The 23,226-nt window shown below is 43.6% G+C and overlaps 1 protein-coding gene across 1 annotated transcript in view; it reads right to left on the bottom strand.

Annotated features, from left to right (window-relative positions):
- The window catches only part of ADAM12 (ADAM metallopeptidase domain 12), a 332,164-nt gene that overhangs the window by 3,365 nt on the left and 305,573 nt on the right, over nucleotides 1–23,226 (bottom strand). Inside the window, exons 20-22 of the mRNA XM_021712307.1 lie at nucleotides 19,420–19,555; nucleotides 18,638–18,746; nucleotides 16,192–16,371 (exon numbers count right to left, since the gene is read on the bottom strand). Coding sequence (XP_021567982.1) covers nucleotides 16,192–16,371; nucleotides 18,638–18,746; nucleotides 19,420–19,555 — 425 coding nt within the window. The remainder of the gene's footprint in view (nucleotides 1–16,191; nucleotides 16,372–18,637; nucleotides 18,747–19,419; nucleotides 19,556–23,226) is intronic.

Consider the following 23,226-nt stretch of genomic DNA (forward strand, 5'->3'; position numbering starts at 1 on the left):
CCACTTTGGGTTTTATCAAAAGACCAAACTCCGAGACTTGTGAAAGTCTTGATTTCTCTGACCCTCAATTTCTTCCTCTGGAAAAATGGGGGGAGATGAGACCTGTCTCCTAGCATGCTATGAGGATTAAAGAAAATAATGCACAGAAAGTTCCTGACACACCGATAATATCAAAATTCCCTCATGCCACAAATTTTAAAATACTTAATGGAAATACGAGAAAAACAACACAAATAGTACCACAGTAAAACCGCAAACCACTTGTTTTCATAGGGCTCCTTCCACGGCTACTCATGAGAAAGGGATTAATTGGAGCCGGGTCAGGAAGTCAGAAGGGTAGGACACAGTTCTCCTCTTGGGCCCAGGTGAGTATGGACGCCAAGACAGCTTCGGCTCTGGTGTTTGGAGCCTGGAAGCACTTGTGAACCATAGAAGGTCTGCAGGAAATGGTGCTAGAGCCTCAAAGGAAACAACATCCTAATAATCACATGACCTAATTCATTGTCATAGAACTCAGTATTTTGTGAGGGGGGACCCCAAAAAGCAGAATTTATTTATAAAAAGTTGTGTATTTATTCTGACATGATTAATCTTCAGACGCCTTCAAAGAGCTCTCGGTTTGATGCAACACACCTAGGGAGATGCTTTTCCCACGGCTCAAAACGGTTTTTGAACTCGTCAATTTTGATGCCTTTGAGGGCTTCTGCCATTTTTGTGTGTGTTTGTTTGCTTGTTTCACCTTTTCCACATCAGCAATGTTTCCCTTTGAGGACTTTTTTTCATCCAGGGAAAATAAAGCTTGCGTGGGGTGAGTTTGGGTAAATAGGGAGGGTGGGGCATGGGAGTCATGGTGGTTTTGGACAAAAAACTGCTGAACTTTCAGTGCAGTGTGGGTATTGTCACGGGAGAAGAACTGGCCACATGTTTGCCAGAACTCAGGATGTTTCTTCGGCAACGCAGCCTCTTCCAACCGTGCTAGCAAGTACACTGATGCTGATGGGTTCCTAGAATACTTCCCTGGTGGGAGAAGCCTATACCACAAAGCGCCCACCCTCCAAAAGATAATTCTTTTTTTTGGGGGGGGGGATCTCCCCTCATATACATTCAACACTCAGCAATGATTTTAAAACATTTGGCTTGGATTTCTCACAGTACTTATCACACTAAAATCACATTTACTCAGCCTTCCAAGCTCAGTTGAAAGCACGCAAAAGTATAACCACCATTTAAGACATCTTTGTAAAGCTAAAGAAGGAACCACAGAAGTTTGTAGGCCACAGCTGTGTGGACAATAAGTCAAGTTGGAACAACAGACAGAACTGGATAGAAAAGAGCCACTGAAAAGGGGACAGACTTAAAAGTGACATTTCTACATGAGTTTTCATTGAAGAAAACATTATAGTTTGAGGTTTTATGTTTAAGTCTTTGATCCATTTAGAGTTGATTTTTGTGTATGGTGATATGTCGTGGTCTTGTTTGAATCTTCTGCATGTGTTTAGTCAGTTTTGCCAGCACCGCTTACTGAATAGGTTCTCCTCTCCCCAGTGGTTGTTAGTGGAGGCTTTGTCGAAGATGAGTTGGTTGAGAAAATGAGGTTTTGCTTCTGGAATCTCTATCCTGTTCCATTGGTCCTATATGCCTGTTGTTGTACCAATACCAGGCTGTTTTGAGTATTGTAGCTTTACAAGGAAGTTTAAAGTCTGGAAGTGTGATACCTCCTGCTTTGTTTTTTTTTTGTTGATTGTTTTGGTAATTCGTGGTTGTTTATGTTTCCATATGAATTTCTGTATTGTTGTTTCCAGGTCTGAGAAGAATGATGCTGGTAATTTAATGGGTATTGCATTAGATCTGTAGATTACCTTGGTCAGAATAGACATCTTAACAATGTTGATTCTTCTAATTCATGAGCATGGAAGATTTTTCCATTTGTTTGTGTCACCTTTGATTTCTTTAAGCAGTATTTTGTGGTTTTTGTTGTAAAGGTCCTTCACTGCTCTGGTTAGGAAGATGTCGAGGTGTTTCATATTTTTTATTGCTATTATGAATTATGAATGGGATTGTGCTTTTTATTTGGTTCTCTGCCTGTTTGTTGTTGATTTTGTGCCCTGAGCTTTTGCCACAGTTCTTTACCAGTGCAAGAAGATTCAGATTCTCTTGGATTTTCGAACTTAGCGTCTATAATACTCACTTATCTATTACAGAAACAAAGAAATGAGTACCACATGTTCTCACTCATAAGCGGACCCTGAACATTTATCAGAATACTATAAGAAAGGGATTGGCAGTAGTGGAAAACTGCCAGGAGAACAGGGGAGGCATCCTTTATCAATAAGGCTACCTGGTCTCAAACCAGGTGAAGTGGGGACCAAAGTGAGGTTCCAACTTTACCTGTACAATGACCATTTGAATACCTAATCCTGAATTGTACCCCACATCTTTAAAATAAAAATTAAAAAAAAAAACCCACAACATTAACAGGCTATAGAATGTAAATAGAACAAGTTCCCTAGCTAGGAATGAAAATGATATAATATGCCTGACAGTACAGGCTATTTGTATATTCAACCAGCTCTGTACTTACTAGCTTCGTACATTCTCACAGTTCTCTCACCGGCAGAGGGGGATTAAAATGAGACATTAAAGCTCTTAGCACAGGGTCTGGCATGCTGTAACCCATGAGTAAGTGTTAACTACTGCTGCTATACCACACCTATTATTGATAGAGTGAATTTACTACCTAAAAGCACCATAACCCTACTGAAAAAATCTTGGGTGATAAACTAAGCAACAAATCAAGCTCCATTTCCTATAAGGTAGCAGAAAACTATGAGCACGATATTAGTGTGTAACATAAAAATGAATGCGTGTGCTCATAAAACCGAAAGACTTTGGGGATTAAATAATTAATTACTAAGTGATACTAGTTTTTCTGCTAAGTATGACTAAGTGGCCTTGGCCATAAAGATAATGTCAGGTTTTTATAGCAATGCTGGAGAAAAAGTGAGGTGTATGTTACAATCTATCACAATATATTTGGATTTATCATGGAAACGTAGGCGATAATTAGGCTGGCCATTCATTCTAGTTTGCCTGGGACATTCCCAATTTATGCTTATGGTCGTGTTTAATTATTAATCACAGTCCCAGACGTGACTCCTGCTTTAGAGTGAATTTATATGATCACCATAGTAATAAAAGCCCAAACAGCTGAGATGCTGATGGAAAGTTCTGACTTCAAACTCATGGACTGACAGCAGTACCATCTGCTTCCTCTGGCTGTGCCTAGGACATGGTTTGGATGGAAACATGAAACAGGTCACATATAGAGATGTTGCCTTCTGTGGAATGGTGGGGTAGATCCAAGAAGATGTTCCTTCACTTCTCAGCAGGCACGGTAGTAGAAAATGCATGAAATGTTGGCCAGAACTACCAGCTGTCTGTGCTTTGTCCTTGGAGGAAGTGGTAGAATTTCCAAACTCTTAGGTGGCGCTTTTCACGCTGACCTTGCAAAACCTGAATGTGACCCTTTCCCGGCACCAAGAACCACCTGAAGGGAGCTGAGAATTGACTCCAGGCCAGGTCGCTCACAACTGATAAATATTCCTTTAGATCTGTTTTCATTCTAAACAAGGAAACGAAGAATTCAAACCCCATTCCTCACCCCCCTCACCTTCTTCCAGACGCTGCTGAAGAATCCAAGTACACTGTTAAATAGGGCTGTCCCATTCTTCCATTTTTTTTTTTTTTACTCCCGTTCCAGCAATGGCCACATATTTCAAATTTTAGAGGTTTGAAAATAAAGTTGTAAATCCAGATATAACCACTTGGTCTTGAGCAGCATCATAAAGAATTCTTAACTGTTATCAACTTCCACGTGATAAACAAGAGTAAACACATCCTGCTTATTCAGGAAGACTTGAGATCATCACAGGAAGATGCCAGAGATGCCACAGAGATCCCTGACAAGCTCACCCAGGGCCGGGGTGGCACACACATATTCACTATACCAACTCAGCCCATCCCTGGCTCAAAATCATGGTGGAAATGATGGCTATAGAACAGAATATAAATACCACAGGAACACAGGCATGATGGAACTAACCAAAGTTGAGAGGTGAGTCTTCCATTTCCAGTAAGATGGCAGGCTGTGTCATTGGGACCTACCCTTTCCCTGGAAACCACTACAGTCATCGAATATATTTTTAAAAACCTTGCTTAAGAGCTACAAGACAGATGTTTTCAGCCAAAACCTAAGTGAAAGAAGCAGCCCAGAGAGGTAGTAGTTCACTACTGAAGCTGAAGCTGAAGGCGTCTGCCGAATTAGGGCAATCCAAGTTTGGTTTTGATACCCTTTTACGGTGAGGAATACAGAAACCAAATGCTCGAGTTTCATGGAGGTCATTCTCTTCCTGATCTCTCTCCACTAAAGCTGGGCTCTGCAAAGGAGATCTCAGGCTAAGAATTTTCTAGAAGTAAATGCATATTATAATCTGTCCCTAGGGGCCGGCAAGGAGAGTTCCCTTGGTGCTGGGAACCAAGGGGGGGCAATAAACCTTCACTACAAATTGTCCTTGAGGACTTGAAGCTGAAACCATATCACGCGGGTGGTTCAATTAAACCCAAGCCATTTAAAGTGCCCCCAAACTGGCACTGTCCCAGCACCTGGCAGAGGCAAAACAAACCCTCTGTGGAAGAATACACTTCATCCTAGACCTGGAAGAACATTCACAGGCAATTTTCCAAAAAAACAAACTTGTTAAAAACCAACGAGCACACAAAGCAGCTAGGAACCATGAATGAGAAACAGTAGCAACTTTTGCAGCATCATATCCAAAGACTTTAGATTTTGGAATTACTAGAAAAAATTTGTTTAATATGTTTAAGGAAATACAAGGCTGGGTGTGGGGGCTCACGTCTACAGTTCCAGCTACTCGAGAGGCCTAGGTGGGAGGATTGCTTGAGCCCAGGAGTTTGAGACCAGCCTGGGCAATACCGTGAGCTCTTGTCTCTAAAAAGATTATCTTGTCTCTAAAAAAATGCATGCCTGTAGTCTCAGCTACTTGGGAGGCAGAGGCAGAAGGATCACTTGAATCCAGGAAGTTGGGCTGCAGTGAGCCATGATCGTGCCACTGTACTCCAGTCTGGGTGACAGAGCGAGACCTTGACTCAAGAAAAAAAAAAAAAAAAAAGAGGAAATACAAGACAAGGTAACATAGCTGAATTAGAACCAAAAAGAATGCCTAGAAACAAAAAATAAAAGTAAAACTTAGAAGAATATGAGTGTAAATTGCATGAAATACAGTTTGGTGCTACTTATGTAAATTTTAAAATACTGTATATTGTTTATGGATGCATATTTATACAAAAATGCTCAAAATGTTCTATAAAAAAGGCACCAAACTTATGATAGTAACTGTATCTGCTGTATCTGTGGGGAGGCTGAGGTAGTTGTCATAACTTTATGTTTGTGCTTCCTTTTTTTAAAAAGGAGAGTCTATGCATATTATATATCTGACATTTTAATAGGCACATATATAGAAAAACATAAAACAACAGCTATTTCTGTGTAGAATAAATGTGAACTTTAGATGTTTCCTTTTTTATATTTTAAGAACTAACCAAACAACAATTTTAATCATTGGGCCAGGGAGGAAAACAGAAGAGAATATGTAGACTGTTTAAAAAATATAAAGCATACTACCAATTAGGACCAATGAGCACAGGTAAAGTGCTGCTGCTTAGAGAAAAGTCTCTAGACTCAAATGCTTATATTAATAACGTACGAATAAAAATAATCTAAGAAGTTAGAGAAACAAAATAAGTTGAAGGGGGGAGAAATAAAGATAAAAGTGTAACATAATACATTAGAAAAAGAGTAGAAAAATCAGTGACTATCATTTATCAACGATTTATTAAGCACATACTTTCTAATAATGTCCTATACTTTCATTTAACTATCACAAAGTCCAATAAGGAAAATGCTATTATCTCAAAGTTGTAGCGGACAGAAGAATGTTTCCAAGGCCTAAGGGTAGTAAGATGATCACCACATACACAAGCTCCAGCTGGTTCTTGGAGGGTAGGGGAGAATGAGAAACTAGATAAACCTAATAAAGAAAACACAAGCTGATAACGTACAAGTAAGTACCCAACACGGTCTTAAGGATTGCTAGGTGGTCATCTAGAAAAAATAAAGCTCACTTTCTACTTTGTACACTAAATAACAAATGGATCCGATATTTAAATATAAAAAAATCACAAAAATATAAGAAATGGAAAAATATGAGAGGACTCAAAAGAATTGTTCTCTTGTAGTACAGACTTTCCCTGTTAAATAAGTGTTTCGGGGTTCCGTCAGCATCAGTGTATCAGCTAGTGTTGCTGTGAGAGGCTATGTTAGGATTTAGTGAATTTCTTTTGGACGGTCTTTAAATGCATTTGCCCATTTCATGATGACTGATTTACAAGAGCACCTGGCCACATCGCACTGAATATTCAGCAGTTTTGGACTCCAACAGTATGATCCCTCATGCCTCACCCTCCCTATTCACCCAATCTCGCCCCGAGTGACTTTTTTTTTTGTTTCCCCGATGAAAAAATTTCTCAAAGGGAAATGCCTTGCCCACGTGGAGGCACTAAAAGTCCTTGACACTGATGAGTTCAAAAACTATTTTGAGCAGTGGGAAAAGCATCTCGAGAGGCGTCCTGCATCCAATGTAGAGTACTTTGAAGGTGACTGAAGTTTTAGCATGTAAGAACAATTAGACAATTTTTTATAAATAAATTCCGATTTTTGGGGGTCCTCCCTCGTATGTTTGTGATTTTGGGGTAGTCAGGTCTTTCTAAATATGACAATCAAAAAGTGACAAAAGGCTCACTTTTGTTCTGTGGCTCAGCCTGTAATCCCAGCACTTTGGAGGGCCGAGGCGAGTGGATTGCCTGAGCCCGTGGGTTCGAGACCAACCCCGGGCAACCTGGCAAGACCTTGGCTCTACGATAAAATAAAAAATAGCCGGGCGTGGTAGCAGTAGTTCCGGCTACTCGGAGGGCTGAGGTGGAAGAATCGATGGAGCCCAGAAGGTTGATGCTGGGGTGGCTGTGAGTGTGCATGTCACTGCACTCCAGCCTGGACAAAGGAGTGAGACTCCAACTCGGGGGAAAAAAAAAAAAGCGGCAAAGTTGAAAAGGTGGGTCATGAAAAAGAAAAAAAAATGGATCTGAAACCTCTGAAAAGATGTTTCACTCACTATGAAGAGGTGTCTCCTAGGAGGAAAAATGTAGATACCATCTTTTTAACCTTTCAGATTGGCAGAGATGAGAACAGTCTCTGAACACGCCATGTTGGTGAGGAGCTGAAGGATAGAAACGAAAACAACTCCTTGAGAGTCACTGCCACCCAGTCTATTGGATTTCTAAATGCAAATGACTTTTGCACAGCCACTGTGCTTTCAGGAATTTATCCTACAGACATGCTGGGCAAGAGTATGCCTGCGTGAAGTAGCAAATGATTGAAAACAACCCATATGGCCATCAGTAGGGGACAGGTTGAACATACCACGCTGTGGCTCTACTGTGAAATACTATGCAGCCAGTAAAAAGGATGAGGCAGATGTGCATATGATGGACATGGAAAAGCCAAAGAGGACAAAATCATATCATGTGCTGCCGTTTAAATTCGAAACAAGGAAATCAGTTGACAGTTGCTGAAGTTGCATGATGGGTGAATAAGGTTTCACTGGACACCTCTCTCCAATTTTGAATGTCTGAAAATTTCCATAATTTCTCTCTACAGGGAGAGAGAGGCAGAACTGAGACTTTTCATTGTATTCCAGATTGTATTTTACAAAAGCCTAGTAACAGTGGTTGCTTCTGGCGGGGAAGGGAGACTAATTGTTTCCTGAATGACCTTTTATACTGTTGAGATTTTTAATAGCAGGCCTACATTACCTATCAAGAAATGTAAAGGGTGAAATATCAGGCAACTGTTTTCCACATACAATTTGTATGTTTATAGTAACCGAAATGAGTGGAAAACAAACACCCCTTTAAATCCTGTAATCACTTGGACGACTTCCCTTGGAAATTTTGTGTTCTGGGAAGTTCTTTCTCTTCAGAGAGCAATGAATGCTTCCATGTGTAACTGATACCTTTAAAGACATTGACGGGTTTGTCTCACGAGTAATTAGTATGTGAGATGAAACCAGAGAAAGTTCTGTTGCGGTTCCTGGAAAACAGTTGCCTGATACTGGGTAGGTGGCAGGGAGGGGAGAGAAGGACTCCAGGAATATGGTAGCTCTGTGTTAGATTTACAACAGGAATGAACGCATTTAATTAATCCATGACTCATTGAGGGTGATGGCCCTGTAGAAAATGACAGATATTATGACCCGACTTTTTTCTGTACTATTTAAAATCCACCTCAGTTTAGTATATTTTCTACATGTCCACTGTGTTCAAAGGGCTGGACTTAGGTGTGCCTGAGATGGACAGCAGGTCAGTCTGTGCCTTCAGAGGGAAGAATTGGCCTATGGGTAATTCCAGGTCAAGGTGGCAGACGGGCCAAGGGACCCCATGGCAGGACTGGGGAAAGGCTAGGGGAAGGGGCGGTCTTGGGCAAAAGGGAAACAGATCTGGAAAACAGAGTGGGCCCCTTTCTCAGTTATTATTATTATTATTATTATTATTTGAGTTGGAGTCTCACTCTGTCACCCAGACTGGAGTGCAGTGGCCACTTCCGGCCACAGCAGCCTCGACCTGCTGGGCTCCAGTGATCCTTCTGCCTCAGCCTTCCGAGTGGCTGGAACTACAGGCGTGCGCTCCCACGCCCGGCTCATTTTTGATTTATTGTAGAGATGAGGTCTCGCCAAGTTGCCCAGGCGGGTCTCGAACCCGCGGGCTCAGGCAATCCACTCACCTCAGCCTCCCAAAGGCGCGGGATGACAGGCTGAGCCACCGAGCCCGGCTCCTTTCTCAGTTATTAGCCTGCGTTTTGCCTGTGGTAACAAAGCTTTCACAAAATGCAGTTTTCTTGCATTTCGTCTTCCTGTTTCAGGAGCACATATTGATGAACGGACTTTCTTTTCTCGTTACGTATTGGCATTTCGAATGAGCAAAGACCTAAATCATCTGATGTACAGACTCTACAAGAGCTGGTTTCAATATCAGCCACCCACACAGGCCAGAAGGGTACAAGCCCTCCTCTATCCAGAACGGGATTCATTTTGTTGAAGAGCCGATTGGAAGTTTGGTGCAACCTCAGAGCCAACAGGCCATCACCCGACTGATCTGCAGTCGTGGCTTAGATTCATTTGCGTTGCTCTCATTTACATCCTGAAAAAGCACTTGTGAAGCAGTAGCTGTTGCTCAGCAAAAACAGCTCCAGTGAATCATTTATCACCTTTTTTCCATTTGAGGAGAAGAGAAATTTGGACCGCCTCGTAATTTCTACAACCCCTCCTGTGGCTTCTACACCCCCTCCATGGCTACTTAAGCAAAGTTTGATTGTTTGGCAACCTTTCTCTAGAACAGACTGTTCCACACTGGCCAGACACGTTTTACAAAATGTTAGAAGTTGTATAGAACACAGACATCGTTAAGGTACGGCTTAGGAGAAATGTGTTTCTTTGCAACACCAAACTGAAAATCTCCACCTTGGCAGAAAATGCACAGAGCCTTTTTCACTTAAGATGCTGCAGCTGTCCAAAGTGCAGCTCCAGCTACTTTTATAGTTCTGGACAACGGCTTGTTCCGAGGAAGACCAGAATGACTGGACCACGATGGTCTTGCAAACAAAAGAAGAGAGAACGGTGAGGCCCTTTGGTTGCAGGCTACACGCTTGGCATGATGCCAAAAGCCCCCTCCCCAGTCCCTGACACCTTGTATCTCTGTGGCAAAATTGGGGGAAAGACGAATTAAAGATGGCTGAGACAGCTGGGTGGCCTAAAATACACGAACCATGGCTGTTTTCCTTGGTGTTTCTTCCTCCCTTCCATCTTTGTATCCATCCATATGTGCGTCCACTTTAAGTCTGCAAGTAAGAAAGGTGAATCTAATGCTTGGCTCTCCCACTTCTGGGTGCCTTACTAGGCAAGCTACCTCAGTTTGCTTTGTTTCCTCCTCTGAAAAATGGGAGTAATGATAGTATCTGTCTCCTCTACTCACTGAGAGGGTTAGAAATGCCCATGAAGCACTTAGCCATGTAGTATCAGCCACATAATTGGCACTCGATAAATGTTTGCTATTTCATAACAATTCAAAACGCAACTATAAGTTCCTGGCACCGAAAAATTTAACACACCCAAGCACACATACACCATTTGGTCATAAGAATAAAAACAGAAATTAATCTCACCATTGCTGTGTGGCTGACATTTCTGCCATGCAGACTAGTAATGCCAGAAATAAGGCTGGTAAATAGTCTCACAGGCCTCTGTGCTTTTTCGGAGAAAGACTTTGATTCAGCAAAGATCAATCTTTCCAAGAAATGAATTCGGTTGTCTTTTCTGCTTCCTATTATTCTACCAAAAAAGCTAATCTGACTGGAAAAAAACAATTTTAGCCAGTTAGTTCAGTATTAGGATTCACTGATAAGATTTCACTGAGGAAACCACTTCCTAACATTTTCCAGAAAAGAAGGACTTAAACAAAAAACAACCAAAAGAACCCCAAACTGAGTAAGACCACATATCAGCAGATGTAGCTCAAATGCCATTTTATGGGTCAAACCTTAAAAGAAAAAAAACCCAATGGATAAAATACTAAGTGAGGGACACTTGCATCAGGTCTTTACTTGTTCCAAGAAAGGCTCATCTGTGAATGGAAAAGCCTCTTGAATACCCTCAAGAGTCATGGCACACTCGAGTTTGACAGCAGAAAATCACGTTTAAATTTGCTACGGACATCTTAGCATGGCTTCCCTAGATGTGATTTTTCGTGAACTGAGAAATCAGCTACTTAAAGGCAATACTGAACACGTTTCTGTTTAAACTTTAAAAGAATCAATTAATCCAGTTAGAATAAATTGCATAAAGGATTTCATTTGGGGGTGTGTCCCTGAAATCTAACTCATCCACCAAAAGGGCTTGTTCCTGACCCTTCCGTCTCCTTCCCCAGGAATAAAGGTACGCACACTGGTATTTGGTAGTTAAGAATATCACCTAAGTATCCTCATGTTAGAGATTCAGATACATATTTTTTTCAGTCAGGGTCTCACTCTGTTGCCCAGGCTGGAGTGCCGTGGCACGATCACAGCTCACTGCAGCCTCAACCTCCTGGGCTCAGGCAACCCTTCCGCCTCAGCCTCTTAAGTAGCTGGAACTATAGGTGCACACCACCATGCCTGGCCAAGTTTTTGGATTTTCTTAGAGACCAGGTCTTGCAATGTTGCCCAGGCTCACCCTTGTTTTTAAACTCAGAGGTAGTAACTTGGTCCCTCCTCGGACTGGACACTCAGTCTGAGCCCAGACCAGAGGGTCCTGGCTGCTGCCTGAGGCTCCCCGTCTAGCCTACTTCTCCAAGCTGCCCTCTTGTCTCTCTCAGCAGCCAAGCGTGGACTCCACGGGAAGCTGTCCTCTCCCTGCACGTTAGCTCCTCATGGGAAGGCAGCTTCTCCTTCGTGCTCTAACCAAGACTTTGCTGAAGGTTTGAGGAGGCAGTAAGGGAATCAGCATGCGGAAATGGAAAATGGAAAAACTGTCAGGGGTCGCTCCTTCCAGAGTCCTTGGACATCTTTCATCCCTGGTCCCTGGCTTGTTCCCTTTTTAGGACTCCCTCTCTAATAAATCCCAGAGCAGTCCCCGGACCTCCCAGAAGTCAAGTCAGCAGGCTTTCCAAACCATGTCTGAAGTCAGTTGTGCCCTTTGAACTAACTCCCCAGTGTTCTTTTTCTCCACACCCACAAAGCAGTGTCAAAGTTGGAGCTGTTTCTTTCTAAGAAGGCCACTTTCAAGGTTCTGCTCAAGACATGTGCTTGGTATGCCCTTGGATTTTCTCTTCTTTTTTATTTTTATTTTTTTTTCAGTTGGAGTTTCACTCCGTCACCCAGGATGGAGTGCAGTGGCACACTCACGACCACACCAGCATCAACTTGCTGGGCTCTGGCGATCCTTCCACCTCAGCCTTCTAAGAAGCTGGAACTGCTGGCATGCACTACCATGCCTGGCTAATTTTTTTTTTTTTTGTATTATTATTATTGTAGAGACAAAGGTTTACCAAGTTGCCCGGGCTGGTCTCGAACCCACGGACTCAGGCAATCCACTCACCTCGGCCTCCCAAAGTGCCAGGATTACAGGCTGAGCCACGGATCCCAGCCGGATTGTCTCCCCTTAATACATATTATTCTTTTAATTGTATTTAAAAAATCATTATACTGTAAAATTGACTTTTTTGAGTGAAACACTCAATGACTTTTAACATTTTTGGAATCAGAGAAAAACATAAACTATGTCTTGAAGAAAAGATTTACAGAAAGTCTCTCAAAGCCCTCTCAGATCCGTCCTCAGCCCCTCCTGCGACTTCTGTTTTCTTTCCTCTTCTTTCCCTTCCAGAGTCTAAGAACCACCCAGCAATAGTAGGTGCAGAAAAACTCCCCCTGGTGTGCTTCCAAAGTGGCTTTTAATATACAAATGTACACTGACCTGTCCTATCTTCCCACCTGAAATGACTGTTTCCCTGGTGGATTACAGTATACAAGTCAAAGCAGAGGAAAATTCAATGCCAAGTTTAGAATAGCAGAGAGATGTTCCCTCGATGCTTCCTGCCTGTGCACACAATGCTGGGTGACCAGACATCCCTGTAACCTCTTATTTTTTCATCATTTTACTACTGTTCTCTGAGGTCCACTTAGTCTCTCCTGCTCAGGTTGTGGTTCAGACAAGTTTGGCAGCAGCCAGCTAACAGCGAGATGAACATGCTAAATTGTTTTCCTCTAAAATAACTGATGGGATGGATGCCAAGGGAATAAGTTTGTTTCCCTGATCAAAGCTGGGGAGTCGGATGAGAAACTTGAATTCCCAGGGTCCTCTTAGCATGAAGAGCAATGCATTGGAAAGGCGTGTTTGTGGACAAGAGAAACAGTTGATTCAACTGTCCTTGATTTTAAAAAAAATCAAACAGAACATTTTATAGAAGGTACAATGTTTTCTATAAAGAACTAGCTGACACTTTAAATGTGAGGTTGGCCAATATCGTGTTTACGACAGTATTTTCTTTTTTTTCTCACTTTTTTTCTTTTAAGTCGGGGTTTCACTCGTTTGTTGCCCAGGTAGGAGTGCAGAGGCATTATCACTGCAGCCTCCACCTTTTGGGCTCAGGTGGTCCTTCCACCCCAGCCTCTTGAGTAGCTAGGACTACAGGCATGCACTACCCTGCCCAGCTAATTTTTCGATTTTTTTTTTTTTGATAGAGACGAGGTCTTGCTATGTGGCCCAGGCTGGTTATGATAGTATTTTCTTCTGGAATGTTTAGATAATAAACTTGGACAAATGAAATGGGGATAGCTATGTAGCTATATGTCTGTCATTTTGTGCCGAAGCAGGACATAAGGATTCTAAAGCACAAAATGTCAGTGGACACAATTTGTGTTGCCCAGAAAGAGCCACCTCCAAATATTCTCCACACCTGCACGGAATGAATTCCAGTTCCCTATGTGTGATGAGAGAGAAATCATGCATCTGATCTATATCATGGGCTTCTGAAAAGTTCCAGACAGACACCACCAGCCTGGAGTGAGAAATGTGGTTTTTTCAGTGACTAATGTTTAAAGGGTAACATTTTCTTAGTTTTATAAAACAGAATAAAGGTCTTTTGGGGGGGGGCTGGCTTTAAAGAAAATCTTGAAGAAGTCTCCTCTGTAGACATTCACTGCTGATAGAGGAAAAAAATGCCTGTAGTAGAAATATCTTTCCGCTTGATCACATAGTCTGTTAGAGATAGCCCCATTTCGACATGGTGCAGAGACAGGTTGCTTAAAGGGAGAAAGAAAAAGGTTCAGGGTCCACCAGGAAGGAGCTTACTGGCTCTGTGGCTACCTGAAATGCACATGCAAAATATTGAGTATTGGTACGTTTTATGAGAGATCATATAGCTTTAGTCAGATTCTCAGGTGAGTCCACTACCCAGAAAATTTTAGGGTGTCTGCCTCGTGTGATGGTAAACCCAAGACAAGTTAGAAAAACAAATATAAAAGACAGGATTGTTACTGGCTAATTAAATAAACAGAAGACGTTACATGCGGACCTTAACTAATAGTGAAATGGGAGAGAACTTTGCAAGCGTGAAAGGAAAGGGAGAATTCACAAAACATTTACTATTCAAAATCAGAATATTTCTTATCCCCAAAATTATAGGTAGAATGATCATAAATTACTAGTCTACTTAAAAAAGCTCTTATCAATCGGAAGAAAATCTCTATCCTCTCAAATGGAAAAACTAGGCAGAGGATTGGAACAGACAATTCACAGAACAAATACAGTTAATAGAAGTGGTATGTCAGAGCTGGCTGGTACTCGTTCATGATCATACGTTCCCAACTCCTCATTCAGTGATGTCACATTAATAGCTTGAAATTGGCCAGGGCAGGAGTTTTTACAGCAGAGAAATCAGCTATAAATCAGGCTCTTTTTTTTTTTTTTTTTTAAGATCTAGCTTATTAGCACACCACTGGTTAATAAAAAAGTAGTTCAAGTATAATCAAAAAAAAAAAAAAAAAAGAAGAAGAAGTCTGTACAAGATGGAATAGGCACATTTCACCCTATTTCTTCTGCTCATTACAATAAAAAAAAGTCTGGACAAAGTTCATAAAGCAACCGACAGAAGACTCTGAAAGTTGGAGGAAAGAAAGTAGACTGGCTAGGCACCTCCAGGAACTACCCAGTGGTAACTTCTTGGATGTTTTTCCTTTTATGTATCTTGGCCTGGACTCTGGAGAGGCTCTGAACCTGGAAATAGCTAATGACACAGACCCAAAAAATCCCCAAGGAAAAAGCCTCCGGTTTTGAGCAAAAAGTCTGGGAAAAGGGCCGTCCAGAACGACAGAAACATTTTACCATACCTGACCTTACTTCAACTCAACAACAGGGGGAAAAAAAAAAAAAAAAAAACCTCCTTCCCTCCCCCTCCTCACTGGGCACCATGGCCTGGAGATGGGCAGATCTCTATTTTCCACCACTTATTACAACAGCAACCCACATCCCTTCCAGACCGTGGGGAGAACTATGAGTGTTTTTCTCATAACCGTGGACTCCAGAAGGAAGTGGAACATTTTTCAAGTGCCTGAAGAAGAAAACAGTGACCCAAGATTCTATATCCAGCAAAAATATCCTTCAGGAACAAAGGTAAAATAGACATTCGCAGTCAAAGAAAGACGAAGCCTATTTGTCACCAGCAGATTTGCTTTAAGAGAGTAGCTAGAGGAAGTTTTTCAGACGAAAAGGAATAACAACAAAGGAACGATACCAACAGTGAAGAAAGAACAGAAAAAGTAAATACACGTGTAAATATAGAAGACCCTTCTTAAGTTTTAAAAATTATGTTTGGCCGAAAGCAAAAATTACACCTGCAGTGGCTCTCAAAGTACTTAAAAGTAATCTTTCAGACATCTGTGTTATGAAGGAAAGAGATAAAGGAAACTAAAAGGTGGCAAAGTTGTCATATTCTACCTGAAGTGATGAAATATTGACACAAGTAGACTCTGATAAATTATGCACGTATATTGTAATCCTTAGAGCAGTAGTTTTCAATCAGGAGAGGTTTTGCCTGTTTGAGTACATGTGGCATATGTTTGGAGACCTAATTACTTGTGTTATTGCCATCTAGTTGGTAGAGGCTAGAGAGCCTACTAAACATTCCACAATGCACAGGAAAAATCCCACAGAACAAAAGCGTTTTTCAGCACAAAAGGTCAAAATGCTACGATTGAGAAGCTGCCCTAGAGCAGTCATACAAAAAAACTAGACAAAAACATATATACTCAAAAACACTAGAGATCAATCTGCATGGACACTCAAGAAAGGTTCAACAAATCTACAGGAAAGCAGGAAAAAGAGAACAATGGAACAAAAATCAGAGGGAGCAAACAAAATGTTAACATAGTAGACTTAAATCCTAACATATCAATGATTGCATTAAATGTAAACGGTCCATTAAATGTAAAGGGTGCCAGTTAAAAGACAGTGATTAGCACTGCAAGCATACCTGGACCTGCCTAAGTGCAGGGTTGGCTGGCAGGGGTCTGGCAGGAACATTGGGTGCACGCAGGGCCTGATGGATTGAAGGGAGCACTCTTGGAGTTGACTGGGGCTGAGGGATGTCCAGGCTTTTGAGGGGTCTGCTGATGTCAACATTCTGACCCTGTGGCAATCTCCTGGGATTGTCCTGCATGGTCAAAGCAAAAAAGCCACGCTATCATGAGTATAAAAACATCACTGTTTCCTGGAGGTGGGGCAGAGTAAAAGGTAAAAGAAAGAAAACAAGAATATACATGAAAGGGAATCAATTATTTATTTAAGCTTCAAACCTCTAACAGAAGCACCACTCCCTCCTCCCACCAAATATGGAATAGAAGAACTGATGTTTGCCTGGATTTTTAAAAACTGGTATTTAATTAACAAATAGGCACAAGGCTCTTGAAAAATTACCACCTATAACGAGGCAGACCTAGATCTTAAGGAAATCACAAAGGAGGCATGAAAATAAGACACAGCTTAATATGTACAAGCCTCAGTGAGAATTGAGAATACTATCGGGGAAAGGAGACCTGGCTTCAGGAAGCCAGGGCTGAGTCTGGGGGCTTGGATCTGAGAGGCCTTCTCCCGCGTGGCACCCTTGTGCTTAGAAACAGAACAGGTGTGGCACGACCTTGTATTTCATGCCTGTTGTCCCTCACCCCACCTTTCCCCTTCCTTTCTTCCTTTCTCTCTTTTGAAAAAACAGCTTTATTGAGGTATAATTGTCATAATTTAAAATGCACCATTTGGTAAATTTTTGCCTATGCTTATACCCATGAAGCCATCACAACAAACAAATGAAAAAAATGAACGTATCCATCACTCCAAAGAGTTTCCTTGTCGTCTTCCCCCCCCACCTTGTCCCTCCTTCCACCCTGACAGCCATCCATCTGCTCTCAGTCACTAGGAATTGGTCTGCATTTCTTAGAGGATTGTATATAAATGGGATCATAGAGTCCGTACTCTTTGTTTGGCTTCTTTTACTCAGAATAATTATCTTGAGAATGATAAGTGTGCCCCAACGGTTCATTCCTTTTTGCTACCGAGTAGCATTCCATTGTGCATAGATACCATAGTTTGTGCATCTTTTACCTGCTGATGGGTATTTGGATCATGTCTGGTTTTTGGCTCTTAAAATAAAGCTGTGCTTTTGGTTCTTCCTCGTAAAGCTGGCTTGTTCATAGTTCCATGCTTGGGGACATAAGGAGGAAAAGCTGACCAAGAAATAGCAGCCTCCTCCTTGGGGTTCCACCCTCCACGTGTTTGGGGTTAAGGGAAACCAAACAGTTCATTGCCTGGTGGGTATGTGATCACGATTTTTTTTCCCCAGTCATTTTTCATTTTTTGACACCAGTTTTGTTCACTGTCATCAATTAATTGGGGTCTTTTGTTGGACAAGTCCGATATTTAAGCACTCTTGTGGTTACATAGTGGGAGACACTTAAATATTAGAACGATCCTAGAAATAAGTCACTGGGGTAGCAGGAAAGTTAGGAGACAGTAGCCACAAGGTATTTTGGGTTAAGGGTCCATTTCTCTGGACAAGGATCCTCGGCTCGGGGCCGGAGAAAAATGGGCCAAAGCGGAGGGCTCAGTGTAACTTGTAGAAATACTTTGGCAGCAATGGTGGGCCAGTGCGGCTCATCCAAAACCAGGTAGTGGCATCTGGAAACCATGGTGGGGGCCCATGGTCGGGAGGCTGCTTGGGCTGCAGACCCAGTGGTCTGCTGAAAATATCTGGGTGGCTGGAGAGATCGTGGCTCACGATATGGTGCTACACACCACGTGATGGCAAGGGATATTGATCACTCCAACAGAATCCAGGACAGCGTCCACAAGGGGCTTGTGGGGGCTCCCTCCAGATCTTGCTCATCACAGGGACCCTCACTCAGTCTCTGGGGAACAGAGGATGCAGACCCACTGTTTCAGAAGAGCACCCAGGATTCTTTTTTTTTCATTATAAAGATGTGGGGTACAATTCAGGGTTAGGTATACAAACGTTGATTATGCAGGTGCCCTTGTTGATGAGGTATGCCCCTCCCTCCCTAGCAATTTCCCTCAACTGCCAATCCCAGCCCCCTCCCCTGACAGTTTCCTACTACTGCCAATCCCTTTCTTATAGTATTATAATTGTTCAAGGTCCGCTTATGAGTGAGAACGTAGGGTACTCTGTTCTTTGTTTCTGTGATAGGTCACTGAGTACGATCGGCTCTAAATCCATCCAAGTTGCTGCAAAGTCCATATGTTTGTCCTTCTTTGTGGCTGCATAATAATCCATTGAGTATATGTACCACATTTAAAAAAAATCTAGTCCAGCTTCGAGAGCCCCCAGGATTCTATTTTTGCTCAATCTTGTCTTGAATACCTCATGTCTTCATGTATGCTCTAAGTTCTCATGCTTGTTCAAAACTTACCTTAGGTGGGTTGGAACCCGGCGGCTTCCTCATCAGACCTTTTCCGAGGTGGGTGAGGTGGGCATGACCAGCCTGGGAGCCACTGGATGGCCGGGAAGGGCGCACACACCTGCAACGCAATGCCACACATGCTAACCAAGGGTGTCTCCTCTCCCATTGACATGACTTTTTATATTTTGCTTCTAGGGACACTCAAAAAATAATTTACGTATTTTAACAACTCTGTGTGGTAAACATGCAAAGGAAAAATTGCCTCACATTTTTGTAAGATTAAAATATAAATATTGATTTTTTTTTCCCTCCCAAAGCCACTATTCTGCCAAATTAGTTCTCGCAGTCCAGGGACATGCAGTTTTATGACACCCAGGAGATGTTTTGTATGAAGTTGGAGTTTCAGCAATAATGTCCTTGAATATATTCAGATCAAAAATTTCCCCATCTGATGAAAATAGTTCAATGTCTCGCTGTCTTGTAAAAATCACTAATGTAAGGGTGGGAGAAAACACATCAGCAGAATTCCACAACACCCTACTTATTTATGTAACAAGCAGCATACAGTTTGAAGGGAAAGTCAGAGGCAGTTAGTCTGGCAGAAATTTAAACACACACACACACACACACACACACACACACACACACACACACACACACACACCAGGATTACCATTCAGAAAATCTGACCTTTTCTTTGCCAAGGCCAATAAAGTGAGAAGCACTTTGTGGTCCATTTTTTAAAAACCATTATTTCTTGAAAAGATGGTGAGGACCCCAACCCAGGGTACCTTAGCTTTTCCATGGTTGTTTTTTTATGCGTAAATAGCAGTCGTATCAAGGTCTTCCTTTTGAGATAAACCACAAATCCAGCAGCGAGAAGACACAAGATGGTCACCAGAATTCCTATAGTCAAACCTTGGTTATCTGAAACAAAACACATTTGACTCACGGAAAGAGGCAGTTATAATGAAATATGGGAGGTAACAAATGGTGGCATTTATGGCAAAGCAAACTCTGAAGGAACAAACAGAAATGCAGTGAGTAAATCCCTGAGGGATAGGCTCATAAATTAGTCTTACTTCAAAGGTTGGGTTTGAGGTTCGATCTACATTGCCATCATTCATTCCTGACAACTCTGGGCCTTGCTAAACAGGATCTGGTCTGGAGATGGGGCCACGGCCTGGACCACACAGGCTCCCCCAGGCATGACAACAGCGGGGAAGACCATGGTAGCCACAGAAGACAATATGGACCATCATGAAAACCTCTTCAGAATTAAAACGGTCCAGACCAAAATGGTTTCGGCCCTCCCCCCAGGCGTGGTATTTCTTTTAAAAAAAATTTATTTAAAGATATGGAGTATGATTCAGGATTAGGTAGATAAGTGGTCATTTTACAGGTAAATTTTGGGCCTCCCTTTGGTCCCCACGTTGCCTGCTTTGAGACCAGGTACCCTTATTGATATTACGTGCTCCACCTCCCCTGGCAGATTCCTGCTACTACCAATCCTTTTCTTAAAGTATTGTGGTAAATGTTCAGGATCTGCTTACGAGTGAGAACATAGGATACTCCGTTCTTTGTTTCTGTGATAGATCACTGAATGTTATAGACTCTAAATCCATCCACATTGCAATTTCTAAATTACTTTCTTCTCTCATTCTGTACCTTTGGGGCCTGCTTTATCTTAACAAAAATTTTAAAAAATACTCTACTGAAATTGCCAGGGGAGGAGAATCACACCTCATCAACAAGGGTACCCGCGTAACGAGCATTTGTGTACCTAACTCTGAATTGTACCCCACATTAAAAAAAAATACTCTATTGCTGGACATGTCAAATTAGTGAAAAAAGAAAAAGAAAACTCACAGCTTAAATAAAACACCATGGGTTGTGTTTTATGTTAGGGACTTCCAAAGACAGCCTTGGGGAGAAAAGATTTTTTTCCCGGGAGAATGCTGCTTATTTTCTCTATGAATGCGTCACGTTTTCCATGATTTGCTTCCCTTTTGTATAGAACACTTAGGAGACCCCTCAAGGGCAGGGAAAGGAAGGGAAAAATCAGACCATCAGGTTGGTTTCTGATAGCAGTTGTGATCAAAGGCTGTCTGGGGTAGACCCCAACATTGGGATTTAGAGGAGTTTATTTATGATCTCAGATGGACTAGACTCGTTTCATCTGGAATTTCCTGAGGACATGGATCTCGGCTTGTTTGTCTCTGTTTTCCCACCAGTAATGATCGGGGTGTGCTTCGCACCGTAGGGTCACAACAGCCCTCTCAGACCAGTGGTGGTGGCTGTGAAGGTGACTTCCGTCACCCTGGCTTCCCCACACTGCCTCTGACCTGGGCACCCGCTGGCAGCAGCTCCCACGCCAGGGAGGAATGGCTTCGTGCCCACTCTGCTTCTCAACTTGCTCCCCCACCGACAAGTCGTCTCAGGGATGTGTCTTAGATGAAATAAAACAGTCAACATACGACTGTCTTGATCCACTTGTCAGCGTGGCTGAAAAAGCATGGCTCCTGGCCAACATGCCATTCTTTTTGGACCCTTCGCAGTGATCCAGGGGGCTCTGGTGTCTCATAACCAAGCGAATGAAAAAGCGCGCAGCAAAAGTTTTGAACTATCTAGTTCCTTAAAATCAACCCATCCCTTTTAAAGTCATTGATTTATCCAACTGAACATTCCCTGGGCCCCCAAAGGGAACGTGTCGCACCCTCCTCACCGCCCCGCAGGGTGACTCAAGCCAGAGGCCCAGGTAGTATGGGACCCCACGGCCTCCCCATGTCCAGCACAAACATCCTGTCCTGGGACGCTGGCTTCCTGTGTCCCCTCTCATCAGACAACTCTCCACCTTCTGATCCCAGCCCGGTCCGTAGAGCAAAGCCTTTCTTGCCCTCTTCAGACCTCAACGGATACATCGAGTCCCCAGGAGCCTTCCTGATACCCCTCACCTGCTGTTCCTGAGTCCTTGGGGGTTGCTCGTCTTCCCGGACGCCTCCTCTCCCCACATTGTGGCCCTCATTGATCGGACCATATCGTGCTTGCTTAATGTCTCTCCAGGACCTGGGAGAGCAGCTGGCGTGTGGCAGCCACACGGGAAGTACTGGTTTTTTATTTTTTTGAGTTGGAGTCTCACTCTGTGGCCCAGACTGGAGGGCAGGGGCCGCTCCCGGCCACCGCAGCCTCCACCTGCCGGGCTCCGGCGATCCTTCCGCCTCAGCCTTCCGAGTAGCCGGAATTACAGGCGTGCGCTACCACGCCCGGCTGATTTTTTGATTTATTGTAGAGAAGAGGTCTCGCTGCCCAGGCGGGTCTCAAACCCGCGGGCTCAGGCCATCCACTCACCTTGGCCTCCCAAAGTGCTGGGATGACAGGCTGAGCCACCGAGCCCGGTCGGAAGTACTTGTTTAGTGAACCACTGAGCCAAGGCCAGGCCAGGGAGTAGCACGCCATGGTGACAGAGAGGTCCAGATCATGCTTGTCCACGGTCTGCCTCGATTTTATCTCTGTGTGTGTGTGTGTGTGTGTGTGTGTGTGTGTGTGTGTCAGGGAGGCTCAGGCAGAGGCAGGGCTTTGCAGTTCGTTTCCTACTTCCTGCGAGGCGGAGGTGGGCCTGAGTGGCAGCCTGGGGCTCTCTCGGGAGCAACGTGGATGAAGCCGTCCACATTTTAGCAGAGGCACGACCAGGAACTTGCTGCCTTTCTCTGCACTGCTTCTGCAGATGTCCCCGGGGGGTTGGACGCCCCTCCCGAGCCCTGTGTCCTGCCTGGCCCTCGCAGAAGGTGTTGTGTCTGTTGTCATGGAAACGGTGGCCAGGCCACAGAGTCAGTGCTGCCAGCCACAGCGGGGCCGCGGGGACGCATGACCTCCTGTGCGGCGGCGCTGGTTATGGCCTCAGTGTCACGGGGTGAGGGGCGGATGCCAAGAGGCAGCGCGAGCGTGCCCCGTCCGTTCCCACCTGCTCCTGGCTCCTGGCCTGGCTGCAGTCCCCGTCGGTGGTCGGCAGCCTCTGCCTTGGTTGTTTCACTTGGAAAGGGACAGCCTTCAGACGTGCCCCGAATTGCCCATCAAGAACTCAGAGAAAGCGCTGCGCTGGGAGACCACCACTAAATGACATCTAAGGAGGCATGAACTAAGGGTTCAAGAGCAGCTACTTGGAGGACAGACGGACTGGTTCTAAATCTTAGTCATACGACGTGGGGTAAGGTACCCATCTTCTCTGAGTGTCAGGTCCTTTACGTGTGCAAAAAGAATCCAGAGTTGGGCAACGCGTGTAACACCCTCACACCGGGGCTGCACACAACTGCGCAATACAGAGAGGCTGTTGCTGTCTTCAACGTGGACGAAGCACGTCTACATTTGAGCAGAAGCATGACCAGGAAATTGCTGCCTTTCTTTGCACGTTGATGAATGCCTCTTAAAACTCTTACTAGAGGCCGGGCTCGGTGGCTGTCACTCCTGCAGCCGCTGCACCTATGACCTTTATTAAGAGGTAGCTGTCTGCCAGGCTCGGTGGCTCAGCCTGTAATCCCGCCCCTTTGGGAGGTTGAGGTGAGTGGATGGCCTGAGCCCGCGGGTTCGAGACCCGCCTGGGC

Source organism: Carlito syrichta, unplaced genomic scaffold (genome assembly GCF_000164805.1).
Source record: "Carlito syrichta isolate Samal-C Ts95f unplaced genomic scaffold, Tarsius_syrichta-2.0.1 Scaffold303179, whole genome shotgun sequence".
NCBI lineage: Eukaryota > Metazoa > Chordata > Mammalia > Primates > Tarsiidae > Carlito > Carlito syrichta.